This window comes from Acanthochromis polyacanthus, chromosome 21 (assembly GCF_021347895.1).
Source record: "Acanthochromis polyacanthus isolate Apoly-LR-REF ecotype Palm Island chromosome 21, KAUST_Apoly_ChrSc, whole genome shotgun sequence".
Lineage (NCBI taxonomy): Eukaryota > Metazoa > Chordata > Actinopteri > Pomacentridae > Acanthochromis > Acanthochromis polyacanthus.
Genome location: NC_067133.1, coordinates 23,820,203 through 23,846,952, shown reverse-complemented (window position 1 = coordinate 23,846,952; position 26,750 = coordinate 23,820,203). Strand labels below are relative to the sequence as shown.

Genomic DNA, 26,750 nt, shown 5'->3' with positions numbered 1-26,750 from the left:
GAGCAAAACAAGTCGCCAGCTAACGACGAAGCTATACCAAAGCAACACATACAGAAAACACCTACACACGTGGACAAAATTGTTGGTACCCCTCAGTTAAAGAAGGAAAAACCCACAATTCTCACTGAAATCACTTGAAACTCACAAAAGTAACAATAAATAAAAATTTATTGAAAATTAAATAATCAAAATCAGCCATCACTTTTGAATTGTTGATTAACATAATTATTTAAAAAAAACAAACTAATGAAATAGGGCTGGACAAAAATGATGGTATCCATAACTTAATATTTTGTTGCACAACCTTTTGAGGCAATCACTGCAATTAAACGATTTCTGTATTTGTCAATGAGCGTTCTGCAGCTGTCAACAGGTATTTTGGCCCACTCCTCATGAGCAAACAGCTCCAGTTGTCTCAGGTTTGATGGGTGTCTTCTCCAAATGGCATGTTTCAGCTCCTTCCACATATGTTCAATGGGCTCATAGAAGGCCACTTTAGAATAGTCCAACGCTTTTCTCTCAGCCATTCTTGGGTGTTTTTGGCTGTGTGTTTTGGATGGTTGTCCTGTTGGAAGACCCATGACCTGCGACTGAGACCAAGCTTTCTGACACTAGGCAGCACATTTCTCTCCAGAATGCCTTGATAGTCTTCAGATTTCATCGTACCTTGCACACTTTCAAGACACCCTGTGCCAGATGCAGCAAAGCAGCCACGTCCAGGGAGGTTGGCTACTGTCCCGTGGGTCTTGAACTTCTGAATAATATGAGCCACTGTTGTCACAGGAACTTCAAGCTGTTTAGAGATGGTCTTATAGCCTTTACCTTTAAGATGTTTGTCTATAATTTTTTTCGGATGTCCTGGGACAATTCTCTCCTTCGCTTTCTGTTGTCCATGTTCAGTGTGGTACACACCTTTTCACCAAACAGCAGGGTGACTACTTGTCTCCCTTTAAATAGGCAGACTGACTGATTATGAGTTTGGAAACACCTGTGATGTCAATTAAATGACACACCTGAGTTAATCATGTCACTCTGGTCAAATAGTTTTCAATCTTTTATAGAGGTACCATCATTTTTGTCCAGGCCTGTTTCATTAGTTTGTTTTTTTAAATAATTATGTTAATCAACAATTCAAAAGTGATGGCTGTTTTTGATTATTTAATTTTCAATAAATTTTTATTTATTGTTACTTTTGTGAGTTTCAAGTGATTTCAGTGAGAATTGTGGGTTTTTCCTTCTTTAACTGAGGGGTACCAACAATTTTGTCCACGTGTGTAAGTCCAAGGCGTACGTAATCTTCGTAACTCGGCCTGAGCCGGAAGATTTTTGATTGACAGGAAAGGGAGCAAACCAAACGCCTCGGTCCGAGCGCGTTGATTGGCTGATGTTTTTCAGGTCCTGCCATGTCCACAGTTATTTTTTGTTATTTTTTTTATTCTTTTAGAGACCATACATACAAGTCCACTAAAGGTCAGTATATTCATTTTTATGTGAATCAGACAAATTAAACAAAAAAAACATCCTCCATAATGCCCTTAAGTATATGACATTATGCATAATAGAAAAGAGAACAGCAGATGACTGACATGACAGGCTCCGCACGCAGATTCACCTCGAATCACTCGGATTACCAGCCAATCACGAAGCGCGTTCATCACTCGGATTACCAGCCAATCACGAGGCGCCTTCGTCAGCCGGCTCATTAATATTTATGAGATTCCCGCTGTCTATGCAATAACCCATAGACATACACAGTGACAAGACCCGGAAGCGGAACAGAGTTCAGTTTACTAAGGAGGTCGTTTTTTGTTTTTTTGTTTTTTTAAAAAGAGGCGGATTTGTTGAAGTGAAAGGAGCCTGGCATTGTCATGTGTGATTTCTGATCGACATAAAACAGGTAACAGCCGTAATGATGGGTTGTTTTAATAGTTTTTCTATGAAACTGATCAGAGACAAGCACAAGTAAAAACCAAGTAGACACGTCTGACTGTGACTAAATGTAACTACTTACTAGAAACACTGTTAGCAACCGGAAAATGGCTAATGTTAGCTACAGAGCGCTGAGCCCCGTCCAGTACAGTGTTTCGTATCTACTAATGACTATGTTTACTCGCGACTACTTACAGGTGGTGAGTGACTAGTCAGCCAGTTGAAAACATGGTTGGAGCCAGCAGCTCTACGCATTTCCTTTCTGTTTACAACAAGTCCTTAACTAGTAGCAGCCACCTACACTGACTCAGCGGATAACGTTATGCTCTACTTGTTAGCAGCACGGTTAACTATGTTTGGTTAAATGCTACTTTATAACGTCTGTGTTCATTTGCTACCCGCATTTCAAACCGTGTGACCACCGGGTAACAAGTCAGCATATTTTTAGAAGTTGTAGCCTATAGAAGTCCAAGGACACACAAGTGAAGATCAAATAGTTATTCAATTTGAACACAAAACCTGTTGATCACAATCAGTGCAGGTAAACCCCCTACACCTAAATATTCCAAGTAGCATCTTTTACTGTGAGTTTGATCCACTGTGGTATCTTCCTGTTCCCTGTTGGTCTGTTTACATGATACCGCCCACTTGTCACTGACTGATTTTGCATAACCCACTCTAAAATGTAGCACTGTCTTAGCCCACCCCATGTGTTTGTCCTTATTTCCCCTTCTGGCTAGTGGTTTAGAGATAGCCCTTGTCCTGTCAAACCACTACCAGACAGCCTTCTTGGGACAAAGTTTTTGCTGATTGGATTCTTGAGTTCATTATTTAATTTAAAAAAAAAGTTCTATAATGAAGCTGCTTTTCTATCTTGAATAATGTGAATGACCCTATGGTCATTCTTGGTGATCTTTAAAAATAATTGTTCAAGTTTTCACAAGTGTTTTAAAATTCCTTACACAGTCCCCTTGGTTACCTTTAGTCCAGCCATGATTAGATGCTGAGAAATACCCTCTTTACTTAGAATATCAAGCTCACCTGTGACACCTCCACATAGTTCTGATGCCATGTTTCCCACTATCACAATGCTGTTTAGTAAGAAATGTTCTGCTGCAAACTTGAGGAGCAGCCACACATCTAATAGGGGAACAATGGCTGCAGAACAACTCCATTAAGATAAAAATATTTTTAAACAAGCAGCATGTAACCAGTGTGTTACATGACTGAGTTTTTAATTTATTTACACATTTACACACTTTTAAATTTTCTTTCTGTTAGCTTAATGTGTTGGTCTCTGGTGCAGTGTCATACATTGTCCTAGAAAAAAAAAGTAGGTAATTACTTAAGAGCTGTGATGATTATGGTTGCTCATTTGTAAATATCAGCAACTTGTTCTTGTTTCCTGTTAGGATGAGTTTCTTCACCCTCCACTCCTCTTCCCCATCTCCTCAACCTGCCCCTGTCCCACTCTCCCCCTCCTCTTTGACTTGCTGTTCTGACCTTGACCTTTCGGTCACAGTCAGCCCCACGCCAAAAACTGGCCACGTACAGCTGAAGCCAGTGCAGCAGAGTAAGCAGACTGACCAAATACACGTGAAGCCGCACTGCCGGGGACAGACAGCAAGAAAGAGAAACACGCAGGTGATGACACCCTGTGGTGCTGGTTTGTGGATGCATGCATGTGTGCGTGAAGACATTATCCTGTTGTCTAGGAGTCAATACATGTCTATGGCATTATAGGGTTATACTGGTATGTGTGCACCAGGGTTTGGTATCAGGAAGTGGCTCCAACTTTGGATCAATTTCAAATTTTGATTTCAAAGTAATGATTAAGAAAGTTCAGTTTTGATTTTGCTAGATCGGTTACTTAATATATTCCATGCTAGTTTATAAACAGTGTATGCAAACGGTGTCATTAGTTTCACTCTCTGGGTTGGTCATTCCCTCTATTGTTACCTGGCTGAAAACCTGAAAGGGATAGGATTTTCACTAAAAGCCTTTAAAGAGAGACTGCAGCAAGGTTCAGAGCAAGTTGAGATCTAAAACATTGTACATACATCCTAATCCTACATTGCATCCTAATCTTTGATTAGGGCTTGTTGTTGGGTAGTAGTCAGACTTTGTTTGCACAGAGCACTTCCTGATTTCACTCTCTGAATTTCAGTAGGTGGGTGGTTCCTTCTGTTGTTACCTAGCTGAAAAGGTCGGGTTCAGCCATAATATTTAAACACATATAGTACGCTGTAACATCAGCGGAAGTGTCAGCATTCATTGTGCCAAGACCGAATTGGGCAAAGACCTGCTAGTCTACCTGTGCAAGTCAAGTACACCGACTGGGTAGTCTTTTTCCACTATTTTTACATGTAACCTGCCTCACCGACCATGTGCTACAATACCATGCCTGTTATCCAAGACAAACAAAACAGAATTAATCCAAGCACTGGTTAATTCTTCAGGTATTCAGATACTAATAATAATAACAATGGATTAGATTTATTTAGTGCTTTTTTGGGCCCTCAAAGCGCTTCACAATGGATCCATTATTCATTTACTCACACATTCTCACTCTGGTGGTGGTAGGGCTGAGCGATATGGCCAAAAAATAAAATCTCGATTTTTTTTGTTTTGTTTTGTTTTTAAAAAATTTTTTTAAAGTCATCTTGGACGATTACGATTTTAATAGATTTTTGTTTAGCCATGCCGCACTCCCATAGCATCGGGCACTCTTCCCATTCTTTAGGATGCCTCTGCCGGAGGTGCTGAAGGAGGTTAGTTGTGCTGCTACTCTTCGTTTTCACAGTGCCTTTGCAAACCTTGCACATGACTGTAGCTTGCTCTGTGTCAGTCTTGTCAAAGCCGAACCACTTCCATATAATCGATGTAACATGAGGCCCTTTTCTCGTGACCAACTCTTCGTCTGCTGTTGTGTCCGCCATGACAGCGGTGTGTGTTTTGGCGGAAGGAGATGAGAGGCAGAAGCAAATGACAGTACACAAGTCGTGAAAGGCAGAAGAAGAATCTGTATTGCTTTATATTTAAGCTCGCCTCGATTTTACGATTTCGCAAATTTTCAAATCGTCAGGTTTTAAAAAGGCAAATTAATCGAATTAATTCGATTTATCGCCCAGCTCTAGGTGGTGGTAAGCTACATTTGTAGCCACAGCTCCCCTGGGGCAGACTGACAGAAGCGTGGCTGCCAATCCGCGCCTACGGCCCCTCCGACCACCATCAACATTCACACACATTCATACACCAGTGTGAGAGCAGCACTGGAGACAAGGCGGGTAAAGTGTCTTGCCCAAGGACACAACAGCACATGAGTAGGCAAGAGCGGGAATCAAACCGCCGACCCTTCGATCATTGGACGACTCGCTCTACCACCTGAGTCACAGCCGCCCCGACTGAAAGCTGGATCGTCCAGAAAACGCTGCAACACCAGCTGCTCTCTCTGCTGACTCCATCTCCTCCCACACAGCCCATTCTGTTGGACAGGGAGGTGGTACAGGAGTCCTCAAAAAACACAAGTTCACTAAACTGTCTCTACCAAGCAATAACTCTCCATTTAAATACCATGCAGTCAGTGACACTGCTCCAGTTAAACTATTTGCTGTTGTCGTATACCACCCTCCAGGGTGTCAACTAGGCAACTTTGTAATTGAACTGGACTTGTTACTCTCGGCCATTCAGGACTATGACACACAACTTGTTTCATGGAAGACATGAATGTTTACACAGACAAAGCCCAAGAAACTGACTTTCTGTCACTTATGGCATCATTTGACCTCAAGCAGGTCTCCACCCCTCCTACACACAAAGCAGGAAACACACCTGACTTGATTTTCTGCCAAAACTGCTCCATAACAAATCTGAGTGTCACTTCGTTTCATCTGTAAGACCACTCTTTTATTCAGTTTACTATCTCCTTACTGGAAGACTTTCCTGTTCTTTTTCAACTGGTCTCCTTTCACCGACCCAGCTCTCTGGTGAGGTCTTGGCCTCCATGCGTCCTCATAACATATTCTCCTCACTCCCAGTTGATGATTCCAAAGACACAGTCTGTTCCTCACTAGCCTCCTCTCTGAACAATCTCTGCTCCCTAACATCAAAACTTGCTCATCCCACTACCTGTCCTCTGGACCCGATACCATCCAGCCTCTTCCAAACCATTTCCACAGTACTTACCCCTTCTGTAATGCACATCATCAACTCCTCACTTGCTAAGGATGTTTTCCCCGCTGCATTTAAGTAAGCTCAAGTCACTCCAATACTCAACAAGAGAAGCACTCAGAGAGCGCAGTACTCTGTATGATCGCAATCATGTGATCATCAGCAGGCAGCTGATGTAGCATTAATTTGCTGTCATAGTTACAGTGACACTGTGCTGCTACTTCCCCATGACACATAAATCTTTAACAAATCTGTGGATCCAGACTATAAGCCGCATCACTGCCAAAATCTAATCAATTGGATCCTGGTGTCATTTATGACCTTCCCTGAAAATTTAATCCAAATCTGTTGTTCCATTTTTGAGTAACACTGCACACAGACAGGAAGGACAGACATATGCTGATCGTCACATAACTCTGTCACATTCCTTGGCAGAGTAATAAACCTACACTTGAATTCGAGTTTTGCTCCTGCACTTCCTATCTAAAATACTTGAGCAAACTCATCATCCAAGTCTCTGCTTTTCTCTGTAAAAACCAAAGAAACAACCTGTATGACCCGAATCAGTCGGGTTTCAAACATTGTCACTCCATGGGGACTGCACTCTATTGTATTGGTAACAGAATCACTGTATTCTGCTAAAGCTGCTGGGCAGTCTTTAGCTCTGTTTCTGTTAGATCTGTCAGCTGCTTTTGACATGGGTAACCACAAATACTTCTCTCCACACTCAGAGTGTGGCACCTCAGGATCTACCCCTGCTGTTTCATATCTTGCCTTTCAGGAAGATACGCTACCGGTCAAAGTTTGGACACACTCTCTCATTTAGTGGTTTTTCTTTATTTTCAGAACTATTTGCATTATAGATTCCCACTGAAGGCGTCAAAACATGAATGAACACATATGAAATTAGGTAGTAAACAAAAAAGTATGAAATAAGTCAAAACATGTTTTATATTTTAGGTTCTTCAAAATAGTCAACCTTTGCTTAGATTACTGCTTTGCACACTTTTGGCATTCTTTTGATGAGCTTCATGAGATTGTCACCTAAAATGGTTTTCACTTCACATGTGTGCCTTGCCAAGGTTAATTCATAGAATTTCTTGCCTTCTTAATGGGATTGGGACCATCAGTTGTGTTGTGCAGAAGTCAGCTGGTACACTGTTGACAGCCTTATTTGACAACTGTTAGAATCCATATTATCAACTAAGTAAAGAGACTTTATTGCTTTCATTACTTTAAGAACTGAAGGTTTGTCAGTCCAGAAAATTGCAAAAGCTTTGAATCTATCCCAAAGTGCAGTTGCAAAAACCATCAAGCACTCCACAAAACTGGTTCACATGAGGACCGCCCCAGAAAAGGAAGACCAAGATTCACCTCTGCTGCTGCTAAGGATAAGTTCATCTGAGTCACCAGCCTCAGAAATCGCACGTTAACAGCACCTCAGATTAGAGCCCAGATAAATGGCACACAGAGTTCTAGTAGCAGACACATCTCTACATCAACTGTTCAGAGGAGACTGCGACAATCAGGCCTTTATGGTCAAATAACCATGAAGAAACCACTACTAAAGTAAAGCAACATTCAGAAGAGATTTGTTTGGGCCAAGAAACACAAGGAATGGACCAGTGGAAGTCTGTGCTTTGGTCTGATAAGTCCAATTTTGAGATCTTTGGTTCCACCCGCCATGTCTTTATGCGACGCAGAAAAGATGAGTGGATAGTCTCTATATGCATGGTTCCCACTGTGAAGCATGAAGGAGGAGGTGTGATGGTGTAGGGGTGCTTTCCTGATGACACTGTTGGGGATGTATTCCAAATTGAAGGCACTCTGAACCATCATGGCTACCACAGCATGCCATCCTATTCAGGATGTGTTTAGTTGGACCATCATTTATTTTTCAACAGGAGAATGACCTCAAACACCTCCAGGCTGTGTAAGGGCTATTTGACCAAGAAGGAGATTGATGTAGTGCTGCGTCAGATGGCCTGGCCTCTTCAGTCACCTGACCTAGACCCATTCGAGATGGTTTGGGATATGATGGACCACAGAGTGAAGGCAATAGGGCCAACAAGTGCTCAGCATCTCTGGGAACTCCTTCAAGACTGTTGGAAAACCATTTCAGGTGACTACCTTGTTAAACTCATTGAGAGAATACCAAAAGTGTGCAAAACAATCAAAGCAAAGGGTGGCTGTTTTGAAGAATCTGAAATATAAAACATATTTTGACCTATTTCACACTTTTTGTTCACCACATAATTCCATATGTTTTTATTCATAGTTTTTATGCTTTCAGTTAGAATCTACAATGTAAATGAAAACAAAGAAAACACATTCAGTGAGAAGGTGTGTCCAAACTTTCGAATGGTATTGTACTTTGATTGATTGATTGATTTTTTTAAATTTTTCTCAAACAAGCACATACATAAAAACAAACATTATGTGTAATGGGGAAAAAAATGGCACACTATGACAAAGTGCAAGTTCGAGAAGGGGCTAAAGGAAGCAAAGCTTATCAAGTTCAGCCCCCTCTTACGCCATCATATAATTTCAAGGTACATGATACATAATTCATAATCCATATGATCTTAGAAGATTAAAACATTCAATTTTCATAAAAATAGAACCCTGATTAAAATAAATTCTTAAATAAAGAAATTAAAAAAAAAAATATATATATATATATAATATAACATTAGCTGTCCAGTTCTGTATAGCTGAATAAGAGTGTTTTTTTGTAATTACTTTTAAATTGATTTAAGTTAATGCACCTTTTTAAGTCCTCATCCAGATTATTCCACAGTTTTACACCACAAAACGAGATGCACATACTTTTCAGAGTTGAATGAATGGTAGGTTGTTTAAAAATACACTTTCCTCTTAAGTTGTATGCTCCCTCTCTAACCATGAACATCGTTTGGATGTTACTTGGTAACAACTTATTCCAGGCTTTGAACAAAATCTGACCTGTTTTATATTTGATTAGGTCCCAGAATTTTAAAATATCTGATTTTAAGAATAAAGGATTTGTATGAGCAAGGTACCCAGCATGATGAACCATCGTTATGGCTCTCTTTTGTAAAGTGTAAATCTTATGTAAAGAGCTTTTATATGTATTTCCCCATACCTCAACACAATAGGACAGATATGGATCAATAAGTGCATAGTACAAAATCTGAAGAGACTTCTGATCTAAAACATATTTAGTTTTACCCAGAACTCCAATACTTCTGGAAACTTTGGTGCACAAATATTTAATATGAGGTTTCCAGGATAGCTTATGATCAATTAAAACACCAAGAAACTTAATTTCATAAACTCTTTCAATTTCCACATTTTCAATTTCCAAACATACCTCATGCTTAATGTGATGATTTCCAAATATCATGAACTTGGTTTTGTTCAGATTTAATGATAATTTGTTTTCATCAAACCAACACTTTAGTTTTAGCAATTCCCTTTTGACAATTAATAATACTTCAGAGTATCTTGGAAGGGAGAAGTGTCTGAAGTACAACCTGTTCCTTGTGCGTGGTTCCCCTCTCTTCTCAGTATATACATCCTCACTTGGTGCAGTAATCCACTCTTAGTTTCTTATACCATTGCTATGCTGATGATACCCAGCTCTTCCTGTCATTCCCCCCAGATGACCACACTGTTTCTGCCTGGATCTCATAATGTCTTGCAGATATCTCGGCATGGATGAATAATCGCAACCTTCAACCCACCCTCACCAAGACTGAGCTCCTTGTCATCCCAGCGAGTCCCTCTATCCAAGAAGAAATCAACATCCAGCTTGAATCAACCCAACTCAAATTCACTAAGTCTGCCAGAAACTTGGGTGTAATGATCAATGACTAACTAACCCGTAAGGCTCATGTGGCCTCTGTTGCTCTGTTGTATTGATTTGTTGTACAACATCAGGAAGATCAGCTCCTGGTAGAGGCTCTCATAATATCACACATTGACTACGGCAGTTCTTCACTAGCAAGCCTCCCTGCATACATGGTCAAACCTCTGAAAATGATCCAGAATGCAGTAGGGCTGGACCCGAATATACGAATATTCGTTCGCTACGGCGGTATCCGGATATTCATTTTAGTATCCGAATATTCGACCCGCCCCCCGGTTGGACGTTACCGGGCGAAACGAATATTCGGCGTTACTGTCTTCCCTCCGCCTTCGGCCCACATCGGCTCAAATCGGCTCATCCCGTCATGTGATCACATAAACATACATCCCCTGTCAAAAGTCTTAGGACAGGTTCTAATTTATTTGAATGAGAAAGTGTCCTAAAACTTTTGACAGGGGGTGTATACACATATGTCTGTGACATATACACATATGTTTATGTGATCACCCCCTCCTCCCCCCAGACGAAAATAGGAATATTCGGAGCTCGTGTCTTCCCTTCGCCTTCGGTCCACTTCGGCTCATCCCGCCGTGTTTGACTCATCTCGGCTTATCCATTCGTGTTTGTTACCACCACCTGAATGGCCGGGTGGCTGCCGACTCTGACGTCACGCTTCACTTCGTTGCATAAGCACAAGACAAGATGCCGAAGACCTCCACTGTTTGGGAATTCTTCAGTTTAACTGAAGACAAAACGAAGGCAGTGTGCAAAATTTGCGTCCGGGAGACCAGACGAATGGATCCAAATACTCAGGCGGGTCTTCTCCGGTCCGGGAGACCAGAGGTTCCCCGGTGGTGGAAGGAGTTACCAAATTCTGTTCTCGCTCAGTCTTTAACAAAATTACTAAATACCCAGCTCTTCACTGAACACCTTTGCACTTGACAGACTGCAAAAAATATAAAAATTACTTTTACGTTCGCACTGTCTAAAGACACTATGGTGCTATTGTTGCCAAAAAATGTAAATTTTTCAGGATTTTTTTTTTATTCTAGTACATGTATGGGGAGAGAAAAGGGAGCGGTGCTTGGTGAGTTATGGAAAGTCCCCAAGCAGGCAAGGCTTACAACTAAGTGATGGTTCAGGGTCACCTGAGCCAGCTCTAATTATAGGCTTTATCACAAAGGAAAGTTTTAGATATAATAGGAAACGTAGAGAGGAGACTCTTCCTCTCAAACTTGTACTGGGAGCTTGTTCCACAGCAGAGGAGCCTGTTAGCTGTAGGCTTTGCCTCCCATTTGTTGTGTCTCAGTCTTGTCTTTATTCAGTACAACAAGTTATAAGAATTAACATTAGTAAAATCGCGAGATTTTGATTATTTTAATATTGTGTTACGACTTCTGATATACTTTGCAACTTCACCAACTCTCCTCTTTCTCCTGGAAAACCACAGCCTAACCCTAACTCTACTTTAAAAAAAAATAATCCGGACATTTTTGCCTCCATAATGGTTGTATTTATTCATATCTGAGAGTATGACATAATCGTAGTAAACTTCCAAACGTCTCTGTTGTTTTTATTTTTTTATTTTTGAAAAAAAAAAAACCAATTCTCCCCCGGGCTGCATCTACGGCCTACCGGATGTTAAGGGAGGACCGGTCACCCTCTGCTACCTCTCTCAAGAGAGAGGACCACTGGTGTGTTGCACCTGGACCTATTGGACGTCTATTAGACGCCCGCTGAACCTCCATCAGACACCAAGGGAGGACTGCCAGTGTGTTGCTAGATACCACTGGCATGGCCTCCTACTGAGGCCTGCGTTTTAACTCGTCAGACAACCATAACCCACCATGTAATACACACAAGCCTCACTCATGACCTCACAGGCCCAGGTTTCACTCTCGAGCCTCTACTCTGTTTCTGTTTATTCTATCTGATGCGTTTTATGAACTCTGTTTGTGGGTTGTAATTTTACAGGTTCACACAGTATTATTCCTTCTTGTACCTGAGTCTAACTTAATCATCATATTTTTAGATTTTACAATTTGTTCAGTTTTAGAATCCCACAACACAGTCTGCTTTTTTAAACCCTAGAAACACAACTAAGCATGCAATCTGACAGTGCTTTATTGGGATAATGTGGTGCAGAAATGTTTTTTGGATTGGCTATTTCAAAATCTCTTTCTCTTTTTGTGTGTGAGAAAGAGATTTTAAACTTGATCCAGGATTTTACAGTGAACCAATGAAGAGAAGGTAAAAGGAGCAAAACATGATCTCTCTTGCTGGTTCCTGGCAGAACTCGCGACAGCATTTTCTAAGCAATGCATTTTGTGAAGGAATCTCAGTTGTCCCGCCTAGAAGGCAAAAATGCATGGACTAGTTGATCTGTGTGTGGGTAAAACAAGGTTGTTCTGTAGACTTGTTTTATGTGTAAGGCAAAGGACATATTCTGGTCAAAAATAACTCATAGGTTCCTCACAACCATACTTGAGGCCAAGGCAGTGCTATGCAGAGCCTAGATGTGTTTCCAATGGGTTTAGGGCCAAATACAGTAAGTTCAGTTTTGTCTAGATTTAGGAGAAGGAAATTACGGGTCATCCAGGCTTTTATGTTCTTAAGACATGCTTCTATTTTGAGTAACTGATGTGCTTCAATCAGCTTAATAGAAGCAATAAAAGTTTATGTAGTATTTCTTCATATGGAGCATGTACAAGGTAAAAAGCATTAGTTGTAGCACAGAAAGTGCCAGTGGAACTCCAAAACCAATCATGTACTAATTGTGTGCATGAAAGAATCCCTGTTGATGTGAATAAATGATAATCTATCTGAAAATTTGATTGAAACCAGCCTAATGCGTAATCCCAATTATATGTTCCAGTCTCTGTAATAAAATGTTGTGATAAATTGTGTCAAATGCAGCACTAAGATTCAGCTAAACTACCTCATTCAAGAGGTTTATTAAAACTAACTTGTAAGCCTGTGGTACATAGCCTGTTAATGAAGAGAGGCTGATCCGAACTTCCTGAGCCCTAATACTGTCATTTATGTTTTATATTTATTGGGGTGGTTATCACACTGGTGTTTGGAGTGTCTAGTGTCTGTTGCTAAGCAATGCTAGACATTTATATCATTTATGAGATCTAGTAAAGAGCTGTTAATTAAAGGAAAAACGTCCTTTAGTAGTCTAGATGAGATGGGGTTTAACAAGCATGTTGCTAATTTAAATAAAAACAGTATTAGCTCAAAAAAATGTATAGCAGAGAAGCAGTCCACATATTAATCAGGTCCCACTGATGCTTTTAAAGCCATTGCAAGTAACAACATATTTGTGATTTATATAGGATTTTTCAGGATTTTATCTGTAAAAGTGCTCATGAAGTTATCACTACCCAGAGCTAAAGGAATGCAAGTCTCCACAGACCTGTAATTCTTTGTCAGCCTGGCCACTGCTGAAAAGACACTGTTGTTGCTGCTCTTGTTTTCCTTGATTAGAAAATACAGCATATCTAAACCTAATATGTACTTGTTTTAATAATCTTCTAGGGGTGTGAGACTCCTTTTTAGGAGACAAAAAGCAAGTCCCTGTCAGAAAAAATACATTTTAGAGTGAAGACTTAGTTTAAAATCACAGTAAGGTTAGCTTAAAGATCGGCTAGACTGTTACTACAGAAGTTTTCGGATGATTTACCTTTGTTTTACCATTTCTGACAATTGGAGTAGAATTTTACATGGACCTTGGTCTAAACTAATGTTGGACCCAGATTATTTGGTAATGTGATAGGTTTACAGATCCAGTGAGAATCATCCTGTTCTGCTCGTGGACTCATTTGGGTAGCCCTAATAATCTCTAATATGTTTTATATTTACAGGTGTGGGTATGATTTTCACACTGTTGCCATATAACATTTAACATTCTTGCACTTGAGACTAATATAAACTACAGAATATAGACTGATATGGTTTTGCTGAAGAATAAGTAACCCAAGTTGACCACATCTGCTGAACCATTTTCTTATCCAGGCACCTTTAACTTGCTGCTTTTTGTTGTTCTTATTATTATTTTCAAAGTATAAAGTTTACAGAAAGTTGTTGCACCACAGTCGCTATCTTGTTTACATTTGTGTCTCCATGAGATTATATGAAATGGTGCTCTGCTCCCTGGTTGCTCCCTGTGACAATAATCTTAATATTATTCTATATTGTGTGAGGCACAATATAAGTGTACATTTAAGTTAAAGGATTTGCATTAGAGAGAAGTTGCAAGGTTTATCCATTTGTGTGTGTTGCAGCCCAGTTTTAAAATGAGTTAGAAATGTAAAACTCCTGTAGTCTGAAGGCGGCCTTACAGGCCAAACTTTGGGTTGTATTTATTGCTTGGGTTGTGCAAGTGTATATGGGTGTGTAGTGTGTGATACCACTATCCTGAAGTCTTGATGTGTATGTGATTGCATCTTTGTCTCATTTGGTATCCTGCAGGTGTGTTTTGAAGATCCGGTGGTGGTCACAGTAACAACGGAGCCTCGCGTCACACTGAGAAGACACAGCCCAATTCAGCAGTCAGTCAGAGGTCAGAAGAGAAGCAGAGTCCAGCATAGTCCTAGGTTGACAGCATTCAAATAAATCAAAGTAAAGAGATAAATAAAAAAAATACATGAATACATTTTACTATTCTATTTCTGCCACATCTGTGCTTGTTAGGCTTCTACAAATGACATGAAAATTGATTTAACCCACTTTCTAGACACACTGTACAATTTTAAAGTACGTAATGTAATTAATGTGCTCTGCAGAATTGCAAGTCTAAAACCACCTCCCAAAAACATGTTGGATTCTTATTTTTTGAAATATGTCACTGTATAATTGTATTATCTAATCTGTAAATACTCAAACTTTTCTGTACATTTAACTAACAAAGATTTTTGTGGCTTTTGTTGTCTCCAACAGAATTTAGTATATTTATTTCTATTTTCTCTTCCATGTGAGTCAGTCTGATCAGTAAAAGCATTTGTTTTCTTGTTCTTCAGTGCTTGGTGGAGCCTTCAGGCAATTGGTGGAGCCTCCAGTTTCAACATCCAGTGAAGAGCCAGGATGCCTGGAGAGGGCGGAGTTAAATACTACTCTGGCCCTGAAAGCAGAGATTCAGTCATTGCAGGTTCACACTCTTTATTAATAGATTATCAATAAATCCTGAGCTCATTACCAACTGGTTATCATCTGGTTACCATGGTCACCTGTCAGTTTTCCTGTAGGGAGCCGAGTTTAACTCCCAGAAGGCCATTCAGGAGACTCTACAGAGCTCAGAGAGAACCAAAAACCTAATCCGTGCCAGAGCTACTGAAGGTAACACACACAGGGTACTTCTCATTTTCCTCATTTCATGTATGTTTGCCCTCTGGGTCAGCCAGTACTCTGGTTCTCTGTTGTGAAGGACGTCTTATCGGTAACATGCACTCTAGCCAGCAAAAAGTTTAAACTGTAGATGCTGCACTTATGTGTTGACCATTAGGCTCGACAAGTGTCCAGGAATTTGTACTTTGAAATGACAAATAGAAAGAAAATTCTGAGTGAAGTGAAAGTATATAAAACATGACATTATTTACAAGCTATGTCATCTTACAATAAGGCAAACGATAGAATATTTAATTAAATTCTGTGTAGGAATAAACATCTTCAAACAAAAACACGAAAACACTTAAATAAGACCTAAAATTATAAAATTTCCACTATCATACAAGCTGCTTTCTGGTAAAGGAGGCACCAACAGCATTCATACTCTCCAAATGCGAATCTTTACACTGCCAAAAAGGACGTTCAAGACTGAAGTTAATATATCTTACTTTAAAGTGATTAAATCTATTTTTTTCTCATTAGAGATAATTAATGCACTTGGTTGTTGTTGCAATACAATACAATTCAATACAATAATAAATTAATCCCTGAAGGGAAATTCAATTATCTGGATCTCATCTGTTTAAGCAAGGGGACCAGACTAGGAAAGCAATCACTCAGACTTGATTCTTGTCAGCTTTAGCTGAAAAATAGATTTAATATCTCATAATCAGACAAATGAACACCAGTGAAATTGTGTCTTTTTACTCACTATCTTTTACAATTCAGTAGTCAGCAGTAGAGAACATGTTAAGCAATAGACTAAAGTTTCAATGTGCAAGTTGCATGGTTAACATTAAGCTGATAGCATCTTTGACTGGCTTAACATTAACGTTTTTCACCACTGATCTTATCTAAGAAAAATAACTACTATATTCACTCATTATTTTCAGCATTGTTGTTTATTTGACATTTTAATCTGTACAGTAAGTACTGTCATAAAAGGATATCATTTTCTATAAATCTGAAAATTCACATGCGTGACATAGAAAGGTGTATTTAACTGTATTTATTTTCCAGTTTCGTAAAACATGTACATGGCACTAATTTGTCAAACACAAGACATTATCAATGACTTTACAAACAGAATATATCTAAAAAATAAAGACTCGGAGTAAACGTTCTCATTTCTTGGCTTGTGCTAGCCGATCGCCACAGCACCATTGGCGCATCGTTTTGCTGGATGGCGCAGTCATTCTGAACCGTGTGAGTCCTTAGGCTTTTTCAGTTTTTTTCCACTTAGATGCAGTTCTGACACAGGACCAGCAGATGTCACTCTTCTGCTTGTGTCAAATGCTTCGAAGCAATGTGTCATTCTTGAAGCAGATGTGTCAAAGTGGTTCATTGCTTCATGAAGCTTCGATTTCGCCATCACTACAAAAAAGGGTTTGACTTACTTTTTCTTCAAAACACACGAGCAATAATATAAGAAAAAACAACTTTTTCTCTCAGCAGGCGTCGGAAATGGTCGGAGCCACCCGAATCTTGATCACGTGCCCGGGTCATGACCCGCTCTCGGCCAATCACAGAAAAGCATGCTATTTTTACTGCGTGAAATCTCTGAATGGTGTGCCACAAGGCGAGTCATTTGCGATCAGGAAAAGCGAGAAAGAGGAGGTTTTTGTTGAGTTTATGCTACAGTTGTGAGATATGGTACATAGTGAGGGTTGAAGAATTGGACACAGGAGGAAAATAAGGTAAATTGGACATGAAATTAATATTTTTATGGGTCAAAAAGTTTTGATCATGAGCATGTTTCAGGTACAGGTTTTTAAATGGCCAAATGCATATATACATGGGAATGTGTCTTCACCCCTGACTGCCTGTTTTTACTAAAAGAACATTAAATGTGCATCTGAAAGTTAGCAAAATGATATAGACTCACACTTTGTAATGATACTTATATTCAGGACTTAGACTTAAACATTTCACGGTGTGTGTGCGCGTGCGTGCGCGATTTTTAAATTTCACTTTTAACATTAGACAGGTGTAGATGAGTTTTTTAAATAAACCGTTTAAAACATATTCACAGCACCTGATGTAGGAAAACCTGACGTGAACTTATCTGTTTGAAGTGGTTCAGTGTTGTTGAATGAGTAATGAAGTCTTGCACTCAGTTTGCTTAACATTATTATGGTTGTTGTCTGAAAGTTTCAAATGCTGCCGTACTATGAAGCTCATCGTAGACATGGTTTTGGCCTAATTTACGCCACCTCAGGATTCTCTTTTCAATTAACTGCCAGTGTAAGTTGTCACAAGGATTTTTTTCCCCAAAAAGCACCCTTGCTAGAATGTAAATGTATATTTATGGTTCCCCCTATTCATATGACAATTTTTATAACCTTATATTAGTGTTACCCAATTATTGTCATGCTCTACATGAAGAATCTCAGTTAACAGATGACTTGATCCACTGACTTTCATGTGGCATCCATGTTTACACAGAAGGCATGACTAGAGTAGTGTATTAGCAGAGCCACAACAGGGCCAGTGCTGCATTTTGTCTACATGGGGTGTGTTCAGGCACAGCGTTTAGCTGTTAATTACCTTATTATAGCAATATTCATAGGCCAGTTCAGTCAGTCAGTGATGTGATGTCCATATGTAAGCATACTTACAACTGTTCCTTGGACTTATTCTTATAAATTCTTCTAATGTGATTTTCTCTCCTTACCTCTTCCCACACCTTTGACAAAAGTCATACAAATTTATATCAAAACATGCAGCTCAATTGGGAATGGTGTACTATGACTTTTAGTAGAAATTCAACATAGTTTTTTATGAAATTAATTTTAAAAAAGGAAGTGTCTACAGATACGGACCCGTACCCGTAGCCTGTGGCCTACGGATACGGCACTTTCCATTTGCCAGACAGATACGGACCCGTACGCGAGTCTTGCGAGTCAAGAAGCTGCTAACCACTGCAAACTGTTGAAAGGTAAGCAAAGGTTAAGGTTAGGGTTAGGTTTAGGGTCCGTACCTGTAGTACCAATGCTACGGGTCCGTACCTCCAGCGTCTACTGGGAGTCACGTGACCAGATCTCGCGTATCTGATTGGCAAATGGAAAGTGCCGTATCCGTAGGCCACAGGCTACGGGTACGGGTCCGTACCTCTAGCAACTACCTTTAAAAAAATTGAAATCCCCACTGAAACTAATGCAAAGTCAGCTGGACAACTCCTAACCCTTTGCTCTCTTTTGAAGCCTGCAGGTTCTGCCGATTTTACAGTTGAATTCATTCAAAGTTTAAATGGTTCACAAGACTTTAAATGTTATTTATTTAGATCTGTGGTCTGATATAATCGTAATCGAGACTGCGCCTTACAATCGGATGCGCCTTATGGTGCGGAAAATACGGTACTACCTCATGACTTCACACACTGTTAGACTGTCAAAACAAATCTCCCTGATGTTAAATGGAGCTTCCCAAACAGTACCGCTTTCTGTCTCTTTGTCACACACACATATTGATGAACAAACCATCTGCATATATGGGTTGACTTTTAAAATAGGAATCTATACACAGCAGCAGAGCTTAGTGAACTACTATTTTGTCACCTGGATTTAATTTATTTTTTCTATAAGTCTCAGTTTCATAGCACCGAGACCCAAGTAGTATCCTTGATAGGGAATAGGGAATGAATGCATGATTTCAGACAGCCTGATTAGCAGATTGATGCTGGACTGGGAAAGAAGGACTCCAAATAGGGCTGCCTCCATCAGCAATATATAATGTTTTAGTGTGCTTTGTCAGTTTGATCCATGTGGGCTTTTCATAGTAAAATCCCTAATTAGCTACAAACAAATGTTAACAGGATGCATTGAGGTACAGTACACTATCATAATAAAAGTTCTGAATTGTTAAAACAGGTTTGCCAGAGATTCTGAAGTATGCTGGTTTAAAAAAAACTGTCTTGTGGCTTCCATTTATGGTAGTCTATCAAAATATAATCTACCTAAATGTCAAAGGAGCTTCCCCGACAGTGCTTATTACTGTGTACTTCTTACTCCATATTGATGGACAAATCGTCTACATGCTTTGGCTCATTTTAAGTCCATACACAGACCTTGATGAGCAGTTCTATTGTAACCTGGATTTTTTTTACAAGTCTCATTTCCGTAGCCCATGAAAAACATCTACAGGGAACTAATGGGACTCTGTGAAAAGCCCAGAGATGTTAAAGGGAACTGATCTGGTTTTGTGAAATACACTGACTTTTCAAAACAAAATGGACAGCGGGCAGAAGCTTTAACACACTGAAAAATTTCATCATAAATGTTCTAATTATTATTATTCCTCATTTAATAAACTGAAAATATTTGTGATGATGGCAATACAGCACAGTGGAGGATGTGAAAATAAGCTATTGATAGGTATGAATTTTTGTGCACAAAGTGTTCTTACATGTTCACATGTAGCCAAACTATAGGAATGTGTTGTCTCTCGACCATCACGTTGCACTGCTGTTTATGAAAGGTTCACTCCTTGCTGACGTCAGTGCAGCAGTATTACACTGACTGCACATTTTAATCACTCACTTTCACTCTTTTAGCCAGAATTTAGTAGATTATTTATAACAAGTGTTTTTCTTAAGTACGCAACACCGATAAAGCCAAATTGAACGGTTGTTATTGTCCTTGCTTGCCTTGTCAAAGTCCAATGGTAAGTTGTCCTTTTACAAAATCAACCACAGGTTTGATTTATTTATATTTGAGTTGGTGTGGTTGACTCGCTCTACTGTTGCTGACTTATTAAAACGTTATCATTCTTAGTATCTTACTAAATCTTCGAGTAGAATACAGTGTAGCACCATTTTTCAATAGCAGGGCATTGTGACACATGTATTGTGAAACACTAATATTAAGCCATATTTTTTTTTGTATTCTACAACCTTATTTAAGTTTGTTTGTTCTCTCTCTCTCTCTCTCTCTCTCTCTCTCTCTCTCTCTCTCTCTCTCTCTCTCTCTCTCTCTCTCTCTCTGCAGTAGTGAATGTCTCGCGTTCTCAGCTTCTCTTCACCTCACTGGTCAACATTGATGTGCAGGAGGATCAGCTAATGAGTCAGGTGTTGCATGAAAAGCTGCTGATAGCCCCACGCCACTGCTATTATGAGAGCAAGGTAGCAAAGGGTCCTTCCCTTCTCTTCTTCATAACCTCTGACATGCTGAGACAGAAGCCCCTCCCACCAAACGAGGAGCCAGCCAATGGCAGTCCCTGCCTATCGTCACACCCTACTGACTCCACCTTTGATCTTTACAGACGGCAGAGATGCTGGGAGACCACACCTTGATACACACAGAAGCTCTGATTTACTGGACGCTCTAAGATTCTTATTAGTCAGATATATGAATTATCCTGTCAGTGTTTTAATTAAGAATGTAAACTGAAATGTCGTTTAGTTTCTATAAACAGAACATTGTTTTTTCTATTAAAGTTTTTTCTTTTCAAATAGTCACTCGGTGATGATGTTGTCCAGTCTGAAGGATTTGTTGTAAATCTAGAGCAACAGTGGCCCCTAAAACACCAAGCGCATACAAATGTGAAAGCACAAACACACTCCAAATACAAGAATGCAACAAATAACAAAAACACATGCAAAAAGAAAAATGCACAAATGTCTGCACCAGAAGTACTGTGGGATGCTAGGGTGGAGGGATGAGGTTGATTTGGACAAGCAGCAACGGGCTTAGAATTTTCATCCAAACACTGCTTTAAGCTTTGATATTTTTTGAGCAAGAAAGTTCAATTCAATTCAATTTTATTTATGTAGCGCCAATTACAGATCAAATTGTCTCAAGACACTTTACAGAACCCATATCCCTGAACCCCCAGAGCAAGCCCTAAGGCGACAGTGGCAAGGAAAACACCCTTTTAACAGTGAAAAAAATCTTGAGCAGAGCCCGACTCTTTATGTGGGGGGACCCATCTGCCTGCTGGTTGAGAAGGACAGAAGAATTAGAGGGAGAGGTAGAGGAGTGGAGAGGGGGAGGGATGGGAGAAGAGAGGGGTGGGGAACAAGGAACATACAACACACAATTGGATACATATATGATAAGCTGGATGATACGTACAAAGTACAAGCTAACATTGAAATTGATTCATAGTTCACTGTCATGGTGTACTAGCCTAGCCGCACTAGACCCAGGTCTGAAGACGCAAGGGTCTAGGAACTCTCGATAGGGAGGGAGGCGGGCTAAATGGAGCTCAAGGACTGTTGTCGACCCTGATAGAGAATTAAATTTGTTGCCGTGGGTTGTCTAGCGCGGCTAGGCTGGTTGTTTCCATGGGGCTGACGAGTGGTGGGGCCGCCATCTTGGTCCAGTCACCCGCTCCACTCAGCGCTGTTTGACAGCGCATTTAATCCATCTTAACTCTGAATATTAAACTGATTTTCACGCATTTTTTATTTTTATTTTTTTGCTGCAAACGTCATACATGTAGCTATGATACAGGACAAATGGTTCAGCATATTTTAATATTCATAGCAGGAATAATAGATAATAATAGGTAATAGAATATTCTGATATTAAGCTCGACTGTAGACAGGTATTTTGCAAACACTGTAAACACACACACACACTAATATATGAGAAGCAGATAATGGCAGTAAAGTCAATTATTTTAATAATTTGAAGAGACAATATATGATTACGCTATATATACATATATAAACAAAATACTGACTAATGAGCACATATTTCTATATAAAACAATATAAGTTATATATCAGAGAAAATGAATATATATACAGTGCCTGTCTTAAGTATTCACCCCCTTTGATGTTTTACCTTTTTATTGCTATCATAAATCAATCATGGTCAATAAAATTTAGCTTTTTTAACAAAAAAAATTATTGGAAAAAACTCTTTAATGTCAAACTGAAAACAGATTTCTATAAAGTAATGTTAATGAAAGAAAATTATTTAAATGATTATATAACATCTGCCCACTGCAATTTTGCTCCATTCTTCTTTGCAAAACTGTTCAAGCTCTGTCAGGTTGCGTGGGTATCGGGCATGAACAGTCCTTTTCAAGTCCAGCCACAAATTCTCTATAGGATTGAGGTCTGGGCTTTGACTTGGCCACTCCAGAACATTTACCTGGTTCTTTTTTAACCATTCCTGTGTAGCTTTTGCAGTATGTTTTGGATCATTGTCTTGCTGGAAAATAAATCTTCTCCCAAGATGTAGTTCTCTTGCAGACTGAAAAAGATTGTCCCCCAGGATTTCAGTGTATTTTGCAGCATTCATTCTGCCCTCTATCTTTACAAGCCTTCCAGGTCCAGTTGCTGAGAAACATCCCCACAGCATGATGCTGCCACCACCATGCTTCACAGTGGGGATGGTGTGTTTTTGGTGATGTGCACTGTTTGGTTTCCGCCAAACATGATGTCTTGTCTGATGGCCAAAAAGCTCAATTTTGGTCTCATCAGACCAAAGAATCTTCTTTCACTTGACCATGGAGTCTTCCACATGCTTTTTGGCAAACTCTAGTCGAGATCTAATATGACTTTTCTTCAACAGTGGCTTTCTCATTGCCACTCTCCCATAAAGCTTTGACCGGTGAAGAACCCGGGCAGCAGTTGCTACATGCACGGTCTCTCCCATCTCAGCAGCTGAAGCTTGTAACTCCTTCAGAGTAGTTGTAGGGGTCTTGGTGGCTTCTCTCACTAGTCTCCTACTTGCACGGTCACTCAGTTTACGAGGGCGGCCTGATCTATGCAGATTCACACAAGTGCCATATTCCTTCCATTTCTTGATAATTGATTTCACTGAACTCCAGGGGATGTTCAGTGCCTTGGAAATTTTTTTGTAACCATCCCCTGAGTTGTACTTCTCAATAACCCTTTCCCTGAGTTGCTTAGAGTGTTCTTCTGTCTTCATGGTGTAATGGTAGCCAGGAATACTGATCAACCACTCTCTGGACCCTTCAGACACAGGTGTTTTACAACTCAATCACTTGAAACACACCCACACCACTCAGGTGATCTTCATTTCACTAATTGTGAGACTATTGGCAACAATTTGATGGACCTCTATTGAATTAGACCATTAAATTAAAAAGGGGGTGAATAATTATGCAAACAATTATTTTCATCTATATAATTTTCTTTCATTAACATTACTTTATAGAAATCTGTTTTCACTTTGACATTAAAGAGTTTTTTCCAATAAATGTTTTTGTTAAAAAAAGCTAAATTTTATTGACCATGATTGATTTATGAAAGCTATAAAAGGGTAAAACATCAAAGGGGGTGAATACGTAAGATAGGCACTGTATATATATTCATTTTCTCTGATATAAAACTTCTATCGTTTTATATAGAAATATGTGTTCATTAGTCATTATTTTGTTTATATATTTATATATAGCGTAATCATATATTGTCTCTTCAAATTATTAAAATAATTGACTTTACTGCCATTATCTGCTTCTCTAACATATATTAGTGTGTGTGTGTGTTTACAGTGTTTGCAAAATACCTGTCTACACTCTAGCTATGACAACCTGCTAACAATATATTATTCCTTATATACATCTTACTTGTGAAAAGTAATCCCACAAGCTCTTGTTTCCCTACAGCGCTCATTAGAGCATCCATAGGCTGAACAGAAGTCCGGCATCTTTCGCGAAGCTCCTCTGCTGTTTAAATAACTATGTTGGAGTCAGAGGGAGATAGTGTGTAGCTTAAGTGTTGAGTGGCAAAACCAGCATTGTAAAAAATATCCAAGCAACTTGTATAGTAGCTACACGTGTGACGTTTCTAAAAAAATCAAACAGTTTGGCAATCGGTTCAAAATTCAGCGAATAATTCCACTTTGAGATTCAGCAGTACCTCTTGCCTCCGTAGATGTCTATGCACCGCTGCCTTCGCTGGCACCATTCTAAGATGGCGGCGCTGTAGGCACACCTCTCGACAGCCTATGAGGCGTCTACTTATATGTGTCTATGCTGGCAGAGAATTAAATTCGTTGCCATGAGTTGTCTAGCGCGGCTAGGCTAATGGTGTACGGCTCTGGCATTAAATATGTTTATTCCCTTAACATAACCTTTATAAAGAAGCACAGACTCACGATAAAGTTCAACAGCTTCTTTACTGAACAAGTGCCACATTACATGTCACATATTACTCCGCTGGCTAAGCACAGGTAATACCGTTTTTAGGTGTAACATAAAATAGTGCTATTACACTGTAAATTTTTTTTTAATTATTTGTTTAGGTGAATTATTATTTTAATGTCAATACATAACAAAATATACTACATATATAGCTGGTAGTAAAATTCAAGCAGTACGTAGATGAGCATATCAAGTATAGTGACGGTGATGGAGAGTCAGCTGGTGGAAATGGGCAGGTGGAAGCAGTGGGCTAGAGGAAAGTCAGCAGCAGCATCCCACAGGTGGAGACGAGGCCAGTTGGTAGGACAGCAACCACTGATCTGAAGCATCCAGCTCTGGGACCAGGGACACTTGGAGAAAGGACACAGGGAGAAACAGAGTGAGTGTAATACAAAAACGGTACATATATTAAATAAAATGGTAGATAGAGAAGGCTCTCAGTGCATCAAGAGAGGTCTTCCAGCAGCCTAGGCCTATAGCAGCATAACTAGGGGCAGAACTAAGAGACGTCGAAAGGGGAAGTCAATTGTGCAAATGAAGACTCCAGCTGGCCCCCTCAGGGTCACCCAAGTCAACCTTAACTATAAGAGTTGTCAAAAAGGAAGGTTTTAAGCCTGGTCCTAAAAATAATGAGGGTGTCTGCCTCCGGAATCCAAACTGGGAGCTGGTTTCACAGGAGAGGCGCCTGATAACTGAAGGCTCTGCCTCCCATTCTACTTTTAGAAATTCTACAAACAAGTAAGTAAGTATTATCATATGTGGATAATATACTCTTCCACAGCACTGTATGTATTAAGGAGACAATCATACTGTTCTTAATCACCAAAGGCTCTTTTCATCACAATTAGCCCTATACTTCCATCAGAATTAGTTTATGCCTCCCAGCATTAAAAAAACTGTTCACTCACAAGTTGGCAATGTATGCCACTCAAATGTACATTCCCAAGATCCATCCATCCTCTATACACCGCTTTATCCTCACTAGGGTCGTGGGGGTGCTGGAGCCGATCTCAGCTGACTTGGGCAAAGGCAGGGGACACCCTGGACAGATCGCCAGTCTGTCACAGGGCTACATATACAGACGAACAATCACACTCACATTCACACCTGCGGACAATTTAGAGTAACCAATTCATCCATCCATCCATCCATTCTCTATACACCGCTTTATCCTCACTAGGGTGGCGGGGGGTGCTGGAGCCTATCTCAGCTGACTCGGGCGAAGGCAAGGGACACCCAGGACAGGTCGCCAGTCTGTTGCAGGGCTACACACACAGACAAACAATCACACTCACATTCACACCTACGGACAATTTAGAGTAATCAATTAACCTCAGCATATTTTTGGACTGTGGGAGGAAGCCGGAGTACCCGAAGAAAACCCACGCATGCACAGGGAGAACATGCAAACTCCAAGCATAAAGATCCCTGGCCCCGGCCTGGGATTTGAACCGGGATCCAGGGATCTTTTTGCTGCAAGGCGAAAGTGCTAACCACTACCCACTGTGCAGCCCAAGATAGAATTATGTTGTAGACAAAACATTATCAAAAAAGATCAATAATTGCTGAAATATATAAAGTTTGTTCCACTTCTGAAAAAGATCAGAGATGATAGAGGGAACTAATCAAGGTTTGGGAAATATGCTGGCTTTTCAAAATAAAGTATACTTGTGTAAATTACATGTTATGTATAATTATAAGTGGACATCTCAACTAGCAGAAGCTGCATTGATACACCCAAAATTCCTTCAGAAATTTTGTAGTTGTAAATTGAGCTTAGTATATTTTCAAATAATTTGAGATACTGGATATCTGGAATTTTTTTTCATCAGTATTAAAATAGAAAAAAGGCTTGAAAATTGTATTTTAAATTTAATGAATACAATATATATGAAGATGAGAAGAAATAAGATGCACTTGACCGATCCCTCTATGGGAAAATTTAAATGCTACAACAGTTAGATACAAATGAGATATGAAAGAAGCAAGACAAAAAATACAAAGTACAATAAGGCTAAAAAATAAGAATAGACTATGTAAAACTATGTATACATTTTACATGTACAGAAATTGCATAATAAACATAAAGTACATATGGAAATATCCAGGTATGACATGATTATTATACATATGGATATGTACAGGTATGGCATTATGAATATACATATGGATATTGTTATGGCCCCAGAATCCTTTCTCTGTTGCTCTTCTCGTGCAGGTCTCTGGCTGGGCAAAGCCTGTAATCTCCTAACCTGGTACACCTGGCCAGTGTACCTGGCTGTATAAGCCAGCCTGC

At 39.7% G+C, this 26,750-nt stretch overlaps 1 protein-coding gene across 1 annotated transcript; it reads left to right on the top strand.

The window, feature by feature from the left end:
* The first annotated feature begins 1,757 nt into the window (after window positions 1-1,757).
* Window positions 1,758-20,789, top strand: ppp1r35 (protein phosphatase 1, regulatory subunit 35). The gene is made up of 6 exons (XM_022218295.2): window positions 1,758-1,897; window positions 3,342-3,573; window positions 14,423-14,513; window positions 14,971-15,098; window positions 15,196-15,286; window positions 20,320-20,789. Exons 2-6 carry the CDS (start codon window positions 3,343-3,345, stop codon window positions 20,622-20,624), a joined length of 846 nt encoding a protein of 281 aa, XP_022073987.1. The 5' UTR covers window positions 1,758-1,897; window position 3,342; the 3' UTR covers window positions 20,625-20,789.
* Window positions 20,790-26,750: the final 5,961 nt, after the last annotated feature.

Bases quoted from the DNA above. Each gene is read 5' to 3' on its own strand.
- ppp1r35 (XM_022218295.2), top strand. From the start codon at position 3,343: ATGAGTTTCTTCACCCTCCACTCCTCTTCCCCATCTCCTCAACCTGCC. The intron at 3,574-14,422 runs GTGATGACACCC...GGTATCCTGCAG, and splicing joins CAAGAAAGAGAAACACGCAG to GTGTGTTTTGAAGATCCGGT. The intron at 14,514-14,970 runs GTCAGAAGAGAA...CTTGTTCTTCAG, and splicing joins AATTCAGCAGTCAGTCAGAG to TGCTTGGTGGAGCCTTCAGG.